The sequence below is a fragment of the Notechis scutatus genome, chromosome 3, assembly GCF_049901735.1.
Source record: "Notechis scutatus isolate UNSWTSFEM ecotype Mainland chromosome 3, rNotScu1.2, whole genome shotgun sequence".
Classification (NCBI taxonomy): domain Eukaryota; kingdom Metazoa; phylum Chordata; class Lepidosauria; order Squamata; family Elapidae; genus Notechis; species Notechis scutatus.
In genome coordinates this window covers 116,538,898-116,553,161 of record NC_142011.1, presented here as the reverse complement: position 1 = coordinate 116,553,161, position 14,264 = coordinate 116,538,898, and the positions used below count along the sequence as shown (strand labels likewise).

Here is a 14,264-nt window from a genome sequence, read left to right as displayed (position 1 = left end):
TAGAATTCTTCCCATGCCAGTTCAAACATCACATTTTTAAATTAAAGTAATTCATAAACAAATACTAATTAACTCAGTACTGTATCTGGTCTTCCCTTGCTGATAAAACATAAGGAAAAAAGAATAAAGAGATATAGTAAACTAGTCAGAACATAAGAGTACTACTACTGGACTCATAGTGAATTCTGTTTTTCATAAAAATGTAAATACTTGTGTTTACATTTGTAGTTATTCGAAAGTTGGGTAAAGAAAAGAGGTTTTTGCATGCTTAATGTGGGTTCTAGATTTCTGAACTAATGAAGCAACTGTATCCCATCTTGCAGCCCACTTAAAATCTGTCTTGACAGGGATCTGGCTGTGGGCCCTCATATAAGATGACAAAGTTTGGCGTTATAACTATGGCGCCCTCAAGTACCAACTGAAAACTTACTTTCTTACAGTTCATAATCCATAAGGCATGAATGTTTCTTATAACTTTAACTTCAAGAGAAGAAGTTAGGACATGCAAAGTTCGTATATTTGCAGTTAGGTTTGTGTCCTACCTTTCTGCCTAGAACACAAAATGGTATGGTAATGCAGATTTATCCTTATCAGAAGAACCCCATAAACTAAGTATAAATAAATTCTCATGGAATAGCAGACATGAGTAAAGGTTTGTTCTACATTGACTTGTTGTACAGTTGTTTAGAGGCGTAAATCATGGGGAAAGATGAATATGTATATAGGGTTTTTCCCCAAGGAAAATTGGATTTATCATTCACAGATGGAATATACTTGAAAAGTTGTACTACAGAGGACAAAAGGCCATTTCCCCCCATACTGGCCAACCAAATGCCTTGGAAAAATGGCATAAGCAGGACATTATTCTAATGTCTTCCCAGTTGTGTTTCATATCAACTAGAATTTATTTTATGGAATTATTGGATTCTATTAAAAATCCTTAAATTAAAAATTAAATGTTTGGAGAAATGTTTCTTTTGACCATTTTTCTGAATACTTGGGCAGTACAATCGATAGGTTTTGCAAGACAAGTAAGAAGGGTTTTTTCCCCCATATGTCAGATAGATAAACTTCTGGCAGTGGGGAATCTTCAAAGAAGCTTTTCCTGGTGACTTAAGTAACTAGACAGGTTCATCCTGAGAAAAACAGGCCTTAAGCAGTTTGGGGTTTTACAGGTCAACAAAAGAGCCTTAAATTGTCCCAAGTAAACAAATGGCAACTAATAAAACACTTTTAGTATAGGCATTGTATGATTTTCTGAGCTTCCAATAATATATGAAATAGGTATTACAAAAAACAAAATGCTGGATTAATAGTCTAGAGTTCTTTTGTTATAAGATCTTCATCTTTCACTTCTTAACATGTAGTAATATAAAGATATATTAATTCAAAGGATTCACACTAGAGCTTTCATGTATAAGACATATTGTAGCAATAGTTTGCAATTGTCATCCAGGGTCTTTTCAAGGGGAGCCTCATGTAAAGTGTTTATAGAAATGGAATGATGAAATGCCATTTAAAGATGAAGTTTTATTCAGCCAGTGTGAGATAATATTTTTTATTTTATAATATATATTAATGAAGAATGATCATAAACCTAATTGTTAAAAATATGCTGCTGATCTTGATCCTATAATTGTATGATTTAACTCAGTTCCTCTTCTCCCAATTTTTCATAATACTTGTTTTCTATTTTGATGTTTCATATTTTTCCTTATTTGTTCAATTACAAAAGCCAAAATATTTTAAAAATTCCACAGAATAGTACAGTGTTCTTTATTGTACATTAACTATTTTGTTTCCACAAAATAAAGATTATTTTTTTCCAATTCAAAATATGCTTACTTGACAAAAAAACATTACTTCATGAAATTGGTCTTTTGTGTAAGCTTATATAGAATGATTTTGTATAAGTTGTCTTAAATTTTTACTGTAAAAACTTGTCTAAGCTTATCTTTATATAATTAATCTGAATGATGTAAATAACCAGATAAAATTATTTTATATGCTGTTATAAATGATGCATGCTTTGTTCAAGTAATAACATTAAAATTCACTAAGAGTGAGTGAGAAGCTTCAATGGAAAAAAGAAGTGATAATGGTGGTGGTGGTGTATGGCAAAGTTTGGCCTTAAACAGTAATGATAAGAGTAGCAAAGTATGTGGTATTGTTTCTTCAGATTTCTTCCTTATAGCCCTTTACAGATAACCCAGACTCTTTGTAGATATACTCATTTATGTTCACTTCATAGATACGATCACTTACAACTGCTCAGCATTAGATATCAATTGGGCACAACTAGAAGTTTATAGAGTGGCATATTGAAATCTCAGGATTCTTCTGAGCTTGTAGAACTTGCATAAATAAGTTAGATCCTTATACTACAAAAGCTCTGCCATCTATACACTGGGCCTATGTCTAGGATTGGTATAGTTAGCTGGATATGAGAAGTATTTAATGCCTCTCTGAGGTACAGTGATTTTATATTAGTGTTGAAAGACATTTTAATGAGATCATCTCTTGATCTAACCAGACTGGACAATGTCTGCCTAGTCTTGAATCTCTTGTTTTTGAGGTAAGTTGTAAGGTGTGGAGAGTTAATTATCAGACTCTTGCAACTACCCTGAACTGAAAGTGATTCCTTCCTAGCATGATTATTGCAGAATTGTTTTTAGCAATATTTACTGGAAAAGAAAGATGTGGTTCAGAAATTCCAGTCACTAAATGAACAATTTCTCATTTAAAGCTAGTATACCTCCACATTTGGGCAGATAAATATGATGTTTAAAAACACCTTCCTTTGTTCCAGCAAGGGACAAGTCTTGAATTTGCACCTGGCTGTTTTTCATAACAAGTCTCATGACTGGTTTAATTCCTATAGCATCTTATCCCTCAAGTTTTCTTCCTTTCCATCTTAGGGTCTGGAAAGTCTGTATTTCCATACTCCAGGAAAAAATTACAGTTGAACCATAACATCAATTGCAAATAATCATTAGAGGAAATAGATAATCCAAATGGATGGTGAGAGTATGGTTTGACTAGATTATTCAATTCTGTTTGATGCCATCAACCATTATGACCTTCTGACAGTTTTGGGGGTTGGAAACACTGTTTCTGAGGAAGGGCCTCACTTTTATCTTAGTGGCCAACTATCAGATGGTAGTAATGGAGGAAAAGCAATTGAACTTGTGTTTCCTGTATCACATGCATTAAAGCACTGGGACAGGAGATCCCTGTTAGGCATCCTCAGATGTACCAAGTAAAGAAGATGACCTTGATGGAAATACGCAGGAATTGCTGCCTAGGAACAAAGAACTAGAGCACTCTAAACCAGATAACATATGGAAGAGGCTCAGACAGATGCTACCCTAATTCATTGAACTGTATTGATGTCAGCCCCATTAAATGGGTCAGATTGCAAATTCAACTCCACCATTGAAAGTACATTTATTGAAATTAATTATTATAACAGACTCTTATAAATCTGTAAGAGTGTCTGATTGTACAACCGCCTCCTTTTGTAGGGGACCTTTGCCTAACTTCAGCCGGTGTGGGAGTTTTAGCCCTTCTAGAACTGGGAGATGCTGGAGATATGTATGTAGGTGGATTGTTATAGTTTGATCTGTATGGTAATTTGTTCAATGATGCTAAAAAGTTACAATTGGTATCGAATGGAACAGGCAAACTCCCAATGGACAAACCCCTTCATTACAGAATAATTACTATTTTGTGATTACTGGAGTCAGTGATTCCAATTCAAAGTTCTAGCCATTACTTGTAAAGCCTTACAAGCTTAGATAGCAAGGTATTTTAAGGATGAGCTTGTTGAAAATGTTTCTTCCCTTCCATCAGATAGCTGAGAAGGAGTCTTGTCTTAATCAGACAGCACAGTAACAACATTGATAAAAAAGTAATTTGGTAACTAATACCTGCATTTATGACCTTCACAGGTCCCCCACCCTGGTCTCAGCCTTTTTTTTTTTAAGTCTTTGATGTTAGTGAAAAAAGGAATTTAACTACTTTTTATTCATCATATTTGGTTCATTGTATTTTGAGATTGCTCAGTTGAATCGCTAGAATTGTCCTGCATATTTCCAGGATTAAACAAATTTAATGGATGAATTGATATATTTTTTTTGCAAGGAAAAATGTAAGGTTTTAACATTTAAAGAAATCTTTATTTTTCTACTTTTTCTGAGTGGCTGAAATTGTACCATTATTTCTCTTTGGAAACAAATGTGTTTAAAATATATAATTTGAGAGCACTGAAGGAAACCTGAATATTAGTTACGCATTTGTATTTTTAATACAGGTAGTCCTCGATTTACAACATAATTGACCCCAAAATTTCTGTTGTTAAGTGAGACATTAGTTAAGTGAGTTTTGTCCCATTCTATGATCTTTTTTGCCATAGTTAATGTGAATCACTGCAGTTGATAAGTTAGTAACCTGGTTGTTAAGTGAATCTAGCTTTCCCATTGACTTTGCTTCTCAGAAGGTCGCAAAAGGGGATCACATGATCTTGGAACACAGCAACAGTCAAAGCAATAGCACTTAGACTTACTCACAGTGCTTTACAGCCCTCTCTAAGTGGTTTACAGAGTTAGCATATTGCCCCCAACAATCTGGGTCCTCATTTTACTGACCTTGGAAGGCTAAGACAACCTTGAGCCTGGTGAGATTCGATCTGCCAAACTACTGGCAGCTGGTCATCAGCAGAAGTAGCCTGCAGTGCTGCACTCTAACCACTGTGCCACTGCAGTTCATCTTACATAGGCCATAAATATGAACCACTTGCCAAGTGTCTGAATGTTAATCAGGCAATCATGAGGATGGTGCAAAGGTCATAACTGAAGAATGGTAAGTCACATTTTTCAATGCTGTTGTAATTTTGAATGGTCACTAAATGAAGTGTTATAAGTCAAGGACTATCTGTTGGTGTTTTAAGTAGTACAAGTAATTCTCAGCTTATTATCACAGTTGGGACTAGAATTTCTATCATGAGGTGATGCAGTCAAATGCCACATGGATGCATCACTTAGTGATCACAATCCCTCGTCTAAGCCATCTTCCAACTCACACATCTCTTCCCATCTCTGCCTTTTTGTTCCCTGCACCCTCCCTTGCAGGGTGATATGCAGCTCTAGCCCAGTCCCAGCAGCAATTGCCCTTGCAATTCTGCACTCTAAGCCCCCAGCCATCCTCAGCTGACCTTTGGCATCTTCTTTCTTCTGCTGCTGACCATGCTGGACTGGCTGCTGGGCCCGGACTGGGCTTGGCTTTGGCTGAGAAAAATAGCAGCTCCTATGCAAAGAGCTTCAGGTTCCAAAAACAAACCTCAAGCAGTCCTTTTGCAAAGAACAAAGGCAGGACTGAGCAAGTTGACTCACATTTATGACGGTTGAGGTGCCCTAGGGTTATGTGATTACCTTTTGCAACCTTCTGACAAGCAAAAGTCAATTGAGAAGTCAGATTCACTTAACCATGTTATTAACTGAATAACTGTAGTTATTCAGTTAATAACTGTCTCACTTAGCAATATAAATTTTGGGCTTGATTGTGATCATGTCAAGGACTACCTGTATTCTATCTGAAATTTCATGCTTCTGTAATATTTTGTCTGGAAAAATAAAATTCTTATGAGAGATGAGATAGGATATTTTAGTTACATATCTCCCAGTTTTGTTATGTGTTAGAAACAATTTTATATTCTTTTTCTTTAAATAGGTTGAATCATTTATTTTGGACCAAGAAGATCTGGATAACCCAGTGCTTAAAACAACATCTGAGATATTTTTATCAAGCGCTGCTGAAGGAGCAGATCTACGGACAGTGGATCCAGAAACACAAGCAAGATTAGAAGCTTTATTGGAAGCAGCAGGTAAGTTTTTAAAAATTGACATAATACTTAGCAATGTAACAACTTGAAATTAAAGCTAGGAAGAGAAATTGAATTTCTGTAATTAAGCATTTTTTTTAAAGAAGTGTTTTTAAGGAGCACAAGAAGTAGGAACAACTAACTTTTTAAATAGATTTTCCTAAAAAATAAGATATATGTGATGACGCGGGGCATGGCACAAAGGCAACACAATCAAATAAGCAAGAAGAGTCCCTTTAATACCTCCAACTTTGCCCCCAATGTCCAGGTTACCTTTGATTGGAAAAAAAACTCTCCCCAAAACAGTCTTTAAGTGGAGGAAATTCAGTCTGAAAACAAAGTACATACAAACTCTAAATAAAAATCCACACAAACCATGCTGCAGCAATGAACTTGACAGGGCAGGATAAGGAATTGCAGACTTGAAAGGCCAACGAAACACACACAGTTTGGAAGATGCCAGGAACCCAGATAAGCCTCGACAATAACAAATAACTCACAATTTGCTTCCAACAACTTTGCTGTGAGTAGCTTCGCTTTTTAAACACTGTTCCCAGCTGCAGCTAATGAAGGGAATCGGCCCTTTCCTCCCCCGTAAGCCACACAAGTCACGTTCCTCCCTTCTCCATTCTTCCTTGCGTGCCCTAGGATGAAGAGGGGGTGGTCGAGTCTTCCTCTGAATTCCCTCTGCCTTGTTCTACCTCTCCCCTGCTCCGCCCAGCCAGACTTTGCCCTTCCCCAGTTTCTTCCACAGCCAATGGAGACACATTCCCACTCCCTGTCAGCTGCTCGGCCTCCCTCTCGGAATCAGATTCCGACAGGGCATGACAATATGGCTATCTCAATTAAAATGCAGATAGCATATTTGAAATAGTGGAAAATTGTCTGTATATGACATTCTGAAGGTTATTGAACTACAATTATCTGCAGTTCCTATTAGTAAGGTTAATTCTGAATAATATTGGGAGGGGAAATTCATTCTCTGGTCCACGGGATTTAAAATTATGAGTTTGGTGGTCCCTGAGGTCCAAAAGGTTGGCGACCCCTGCTCTATATGAATAGTTAACATATTAAGAAAGATGTACTGTACAGGTAGTACTCTTTTAATAACTGGAATTTCTATTACTAATGAATGCTGTCATAAAGTGTGATGTCATGAGACGGCACCACTTAGTGACAATTCTGATGATTCCCTGTTACCATCATTAAGCAAAGAACTCACATAATCACAACTTCTGATTTGATGACTATGTTAATTTTATGTTATATTTTTCTAATAGAATTGTCAGTATTGTCACTGTGACACCAGACTTTATGACAGCATAAATAAAATAAAGAGTAAAAGAATTAGAAAGGGAGCTTGGCGGTCTTCTAACCCAGCCCCTTTCTCAAGCAAGAGACTATACCATTACAGACAAATGGTTGTCCAATTTAGTCTTAAAAATCTCCAATGATGGAGGAGGAACTTTCCAATTCCTCCTCTGCAATATGAACAAATCCAATCTCTCCATTTTGCATTATATATTTTATGGATGAAGCTAAACAATTGTTTCCTTATGCTATTTCTGTCTTTTTAATCAGTCCCCTATTTTCCATATTTCAAACTTCACCAATTACTAATGTCCAGTTTGCCAATAAATACTACAGGTAATCCCTAGATTACGAGTGTTCCCTTAGTGAAGGTTCGAAGTTACATGATTAGCAGCCCCTAGAGTTTATGAACAACTCCCAAAATTATGAATGCCACAGCACCATGGCAGTTTTTCACCCTTACGAATGACCCGCAGAGGCTCTGCAACTTCCGTTCCGCCTATTTCCCCCCTCCCGGCCGGGTCTTCACAAGGACTTTCCCTGTGGAGACTTACTTACCTATGTCTCTGTCAAACTTTCTTTGCCTGCTTCATTCTTTCAGGCTCTCAATGCATCTGCAAAGAACAGAGGCCTAACGTACCACTAGATCATGCGAGATCAGTAGCACGAGATCTCATGCTGCTCATCTCATGTGATCTCGCACTTTAGGCCTCTGTTCTCTTCAAATTGAGGCCTGGATGTTTGGAAATGGATGGAAGGCTTCAGTTCTTCAGGCCTTCCCTCCATTTGTCATTTCCTTGCCAAAGCCTGCAGGCACCAGTAGAGCTTGGGAGGAATGGGCGTGTTCCTCTGAAACTCTGTTCCTATAGGCAAAGGCTTTCTGAAAAGGGCTGCTGAAGTCTAAAGGGATGCAATCCTCAAGCGCTTTGGCAACAAGAAAGAAGGCATGGAGGGCCAGATGCGGCCTTCTGGGGCTCCTTTTTCAACACCAGAAGCCTCATCAAATGGATCACTGTTGAGAAAGGAGACCCAGAAGGCTGCACATGTACTTCCAAGCCTCCTTTTTCGTCACCTGAGGCCTCGTCAAGCCCTTTGCTGATGAAAAAGGAGGGTAGGGAGAATGAGGTACCATATTTTTTGGTGTATAAGACGCACTCCCCCCCCCAAAGTGGGTGGAAATGTCTGCGCGTCTGATACAGTGAATGTTGCTGAAGCCCTGCCCATCCACCAGCCCCACCTTCGGCCTCTGCCTCCCAGCAATTTGCCTCCTTGCAGCAAACATCTTGGTCAGCTTCAGCACAGCCTGATTAGCACAAGCAGTTGATTTCGGTTGGATCGGCCTGCCAATTATCAGCTGTTCCAGGCTGCAGGGATTGCCATCACCTATTGCCGCCTCCGCATGCCCCGTTTTCAGCCTCCGCATGCCCCATTTTCGGTCCGTTCCAGGCAGCAGGGATTGGAACGGGCAGAAAATGGGACATGTGGAGGCCGAAAACGGGACACATAGAGGCTGAAAACGGGATGTGGAGGCCAAAAATGGGGCGTGCAGAGGCAGCAATAGGCAATCCTTGCAGCCTGAAACAGCTGATCATTGGGAGGCCAATCTAACCAACAATCAGTTGCTTGTGCTGATCAGGCTGTGCTGAAGCTGACCAGTCTGTTTGCTGTAAGGAGGCAAATCGGTGGGAGGCAGAGGCAGATTTTTTTTCTTGTTTTCCTCCCCAAAAGCTAGGAGCATCTTATACTTCGGGGTATCTTATACTCCGAAAAATATGGTATCTGTGGGTTGGGGAGGCCTTGGGTGGTCTGAAGTAGATGGCCTGTTCCATCACTAGGTCCCCATGGCCTCCCCCACCCCAATACCTCATGTGCACTTAACGAGCCACGCATTTAATTATTGAATGTGTGGGCGAAAGGAGGGAGTGATCCTGTTCAAGGTACGAGATTCATTCCCATGAATCCTCGGGTTATGAATGGAATGGGCAGGCTCCATTACATTCATGACTCGAGGACTACCTGTAGTATCAAAGATCTAGCACTTTTTTCCTGCTACAAATCTGAGTGACAATTTTTGTAGCCAGCACTTATCCAAACACAACAAAAACATTAGCAAGTGGTAGGACAGTAGTTTGCTGTAATTGTATCTGGCAGACTAACAGCTTACAACTAACCTAACAAATTTGTCTCTTCATTTTGCTAAATAAAGAGGGTGATAAAACCTACATTTTTAAAGGTTTTGAAAAATAGCAATAGCACTTAGACTTATATACCGCTTTACAGTGCTTTAAAGCCATCTCTAAGCAGTTTACAAAGTCAGCATATTGCCCCCAACTATTTGGACCCTCATTTTATCCACCTCAGAAGGATGGAGGGCTCAGTCAACCTTGAGCCTGGTGAGATTTGAACTGCCAAATTACAGACAGCTGGCAGGCAGCAGAAATAGCCTGCAGTACTGCACTCTAACCACTGTGCACCATTGCTCAAATTAACAAATCAATAGTTAGTCCTTGATTTATGACCATAATGGACCTACCTATTAAGATGTAAGTTGTGGTGGTTGTTAAGTGAACCATTTCGCTCAACAACCCCCAATTTTTTCCTTTCTCCTTATTGCTATGTTGAGATGTGTGTTTGACTCCCTCTTCCCCTTTTTCAAAGCAGCGGAAGGAGAAGAGGAAGGCTTCTTTTGGGGATACACAAACACATCTCAAACACTGCAAAGAGGCAGAGCTCACCTTCCCCCTTCTCACCATATTTGAATCATGTCTCTGCATTCCCCAAATAAACCTTTCTTGTCTCTGCTGCTTTATAGACTTACGGTTTTTAAGTTACAGAAAGGTATTTTCTAATCAAATCTTAGAAAGGTTGCCAGAAGTTTTTGAATTCAATAGTAGAAGCAGTTATAAGGAGAAGTAATGAGCTTCCTTTCACTAGATATTTTCAACCAGTTGCAGAACAGCCACTGGTCAATAATGTTTCCCTGCACTGAGAAAAGAATATTATTGGATTACTTAAATGTCTCTTTTATGGTCCTAGAATTCTAGTTTCAATTGTTTAGAATGCCATAATCTGCTTGTTGAATGGACCAACTACTCAAGATGTGAGTCCTCTAAGAAAGCCTGCAAAAATGAAGTGTCATTTTATAATTGGTTGTTCTTATTTTTAAGATTCTAAAAGGCTTAGGCCTGTATAAGAATGGATAAACCTTCTCATGTGCATATACCTGCATATTAAGATAAGGTGGTAAATATGAGTCACAATAATAAGAATGAGGGACAGATGGATTTTAGCAAACAATAGGAATGTGAACCTGAAACAGACGTGGTTAACATAGTTGATTTCAGCCAATGGCAACAAGGATAGAATCTTTACCCACTGTTTTATTGGCTAGTGCACTTTCTCCAGTTTCAAGATTTAAATGAATGAATGAAGCAAGGTAGAATGAACATCAAATATATTGATCTAATTCAGGACATTTAAAATTGATTTTTCAAGCTTAGCACATTTTGTACAAAAAGAGACAACACAATAATGCAGACCTCTCAGTTAGATATTTTCTATGTAATTGGGATTTCTTCCAAATTTGATAGGCAAGTTGTAGTATGGACTAGAAGGAAATGTGGGGTATTAGGATTCAGGTTAGGTTGCCATTGCTTACCAATTGGTTGAATGAGGTGCGAAATAAAAAGGATATTAACTTTGACTCCAACCATTTTATTTCATGAGCCATGCATGCATTCCTCACCACAGACTTCGACTTGCTAGAGACAGATTCTAGTTTTGATCCTAACAAGGTTTCTGTATATAAATAAATAATTGCATACTTGATATTGTTTGAATGTTTAAAAATATTCTTCCTCTAGGGCAACTTGAAATTTAGTACAATTCTTATATAAAAATTTGGTCTGGATCCCTTGTGAGATACAAGTTCAGACATCTCAGTGATTACATAATTATTTTCCTGTGGTAGTATCTTTCTTGAAAAGTTCATTTTATTATGAGATGATCTACTGCGGGGCTGTTAAACTCCCAGCCTATGTGCTGGATGCATCACGCACTGGCCATGCCCGGTTTAGCGGAGGGGAAAAAAGTCCCAATATGTCACATGCTGTGACAACACGAGTTTGACACCCCTGATCTACTGGGACCAAGGGAAATTAAAAACATTTAATTTTTAAATAACTCTTAAAAGAAATTGTAATTGTTAAATATAAAATAAATTTGCATTTGAAAGATGTAAAATCTATCTGTATTTCACTACAGTGGAAAACTTTTAATAGTGGTACACGTATGAATGAAATAAATGTATCAATTAAGAGGGGAAAGGGATAAAGGAAAATAGCTAACATGTAGTACTGCAAAAAAATGGATCCAGAGTTAGTTATCCTCAGGTTTCTATAATTAATTACTACATAAAATCACATTAATTTCTAGCATTCAGTGTAAGTATGGCTAATTCTGCATCCAACTCATAGTGATCTAAAATAGTTCTGATCATCTTAAACTTCTAGGAAGTGGATTAATTTATATAGGTGCATGCAAACAACTTTTAATTTAAATCCTCACCAGTCTTTGTATTACCTGAAAATGTGGGAAATCTGTTGTTGACAAAAATAAGTGAAGTCTTACATGCCATGATACTGAGCCCTTTTCCTTTTTTATTTTATTTTACTGTTTAGGAATAGATGTCTATGGAGATTCTCAGTCACCCAAGTCATGGTGGTCCCAACAGTGCTTTTTCAAGAGGCGGCTGGACTTTCTGGTTACCAGAAAGTCCAGTTGCCTCTTGAAAAAGTTCCTGTGGGTCTTCAGGATGAGATTTTGCATAAATGTAGCAGCTAGAATTATATGCAATCAAGATTGTCTTAGCCAACTTTAGTGTTTTTTTAAATAATATACCTATTTAAACAATTAAACATTTAGTTATTTGGCATGTTTGCTACTGGTGCTAACTAATAATGCATGTGGTTGAAGTCTAAAATAGTGTCTCTGCATTTTTTGTGTGGCTTTCTTACTAATCTGATTGATGAACACACATACGCTGAAGGGATTGGTAAATTGTCCACTGCCGATGGTAAAGCCTTCGCAGATCCTGAGGTGCTCCGAAGATTGACTTCTTCTGTCAGCTGTGCATTGGATGAAGCTGCTGCTGCACTGACACGGATGAGAGCAGAGAACAATCACAATGCAGGACAAGTGGACAAGTATGCATATTTATTTATTTGTTTATGTGTTTGACGTGGAAAAGAAGCATTTGTGTTATATAATAGCTCAAGGTTTAGAATATCTTATAAACTTATGGTTTTGAGTTCAGCAACTAAGAACTAAGGCAGATAACTAGATTTGAATTTCAGTATAGTATAATTAGAATTACAGTATAAACTGACTTAAGGGTCTCTGGGTCATGTTTATGGTTTCAGCCTGTGCAGAAGATTTGTTCCAGAACTATATTTATGTCATAATTACAGGTATAGGTTCTTACACTGCCACAGTGGAAATTATAAAAAAAGACGTTATCTTTACTTTCCTAATTTATTTCCTCCTAATTCTTTAGTTGTTATTTCTTCTGTATAATGTTTTAGGGTTTTTGAATTCATATGTGTTTTTGACATAAATTTTAAAACAAATGTATACAATTTAACTTTCTTTTTCTTTTTGCAATAATGTGATAGGAACACTGCTATTAAACAGCTCTTGAAATTATACAGTAGGTAGTACAATTGTACAAGCGGACAGTCATCAATATTTTGTGCTTTGAAGATAATTCCACCTAGGAAAAGAAGTCAGTGTAGTGAATTTTTTTTTACTATTGCTGACTGCATACACTGATTAAATACCTGCTGATTTTGTTTAACTATATTAAGCTGCTATAATATAATAGCTTTCTTTCATTCAAATAAGAGAATTGAGTAATTTGAGAAATTCATCTAAACGCGAGGTTATAGCAGGTGGCTATTTAGCTTCTGGTTGAACACATTTAGCAAAGGGAAGCTCTTCAGCTCCCTAGGAGATTGGTTATACAGATAGTCCTCAACTTAAAACCACAATTGAGCCCAACATTTATGATGTTGAGTGAAAAAATTGTTAAGTGAGTTTTGCTCCCTTTTACGATTTCTCTTGCCACATTTGCTAGGTGAATCACTGCAGTTGTTACATTAGTAACACAGTTGTTCAGTGATTCTGCTTTCCCTATTGACTTTGCTTGTCAAAAGGTTGAAAAAGGGGATCACATGACCCTGGGACAATGCAACCATCATAAATGTGAGTCAGTTATCAAGCATCTGAATGTAAATCACATGACCATGCAGATGCTGCAATAGTGTGAAAAATTGTCATAACTCACTTTTCAGTGCTGTTGTAATTTTAAATTGTCACTAAATGAACTGTTGTAAATTGAGGACAACCTGTACTTTATCTTACTGTTGGAAAACGTTTTTAACATTTAATTGAAAACTGCCTTTCAATAATTCAAGCCCACTACTAAACCACATCTTGCAACTTGGAGTGATAGTGTTAATCATCATATGACATCATTTGAAGGATTATTAAAAAAACATATTTTTCTCAGCCTTTTTCTAACTGTTATACATTCCAAATTCTTTCTTTTTCTCCTCATAAGGACTTTGTTTCTAGTCCGCTGATCATCTTTATTACCTTCCTCTGAACCTGTTATATAATTTGTCTTAATTGTACAAAGAATTAGATAGTGCATGGAATAGTTTCTGACGAATCTGAAATTAAAATAGAATAATCATTTCCTTTGATTTTAGAATTACATTAACATTGATACAATTAGTTGCATGCTTTTGTTCACAAGTAATCTTATTAAATCAGTTCTCTTCTCTTCTGTACCTGCGCATTTGATATTTACTTTCTAAATTCTTATTCTTCATTAAGATCCCCAAGCTTAATCTTTTTTGGTATATCATATATATTTTGTGTGCTTCCAAACCATACAAGTATTGATTAAAATATTCCCAAATTAAATCTTTTATTTCTTGCTGCCATTATTAAGTTTTAGGAAGGAAGGTACATTTCAGGAGAAGAAATTTATTGCTCAATTTTGTTCTGCTTA

General features: G+C 37.3%; 1 protein-coding gene across 13 annotated transcripts in view; it reads left to right on the top strand.

Annotated features, from left to right (window-relative positions):
* The window catches only part of ANKHD1 (ankyrin repeat and KH domain containing 1), a 112,288-nt gene that overhangs the window by 10,213 nt on the left and 87,811 nt on the right, over positions 1-14,264 (top strand). For 10 of the 13 annotated variants that reach the window (XM_026672583.2, XM_026672582.2, XM_087961030.1 and 7 more), the window contains exons 2-3: positions 5,728-5,881; positions 12,237-12,393. In XM_026672583.2, the coding sequence (XP_026528368.2) occupies positions 5,728-5,881; positions 12,237-12,393 (311 nt within the window). The remainder of the gene's footprint in view (positions 1-5,727; positions 5,882-12,236; positions 12,394-14,264) is intronic. The other 3 variants (XM_087961026.1, XM_087961031.1, XM_087961025.1) reach the window with 1 other exon arrangement.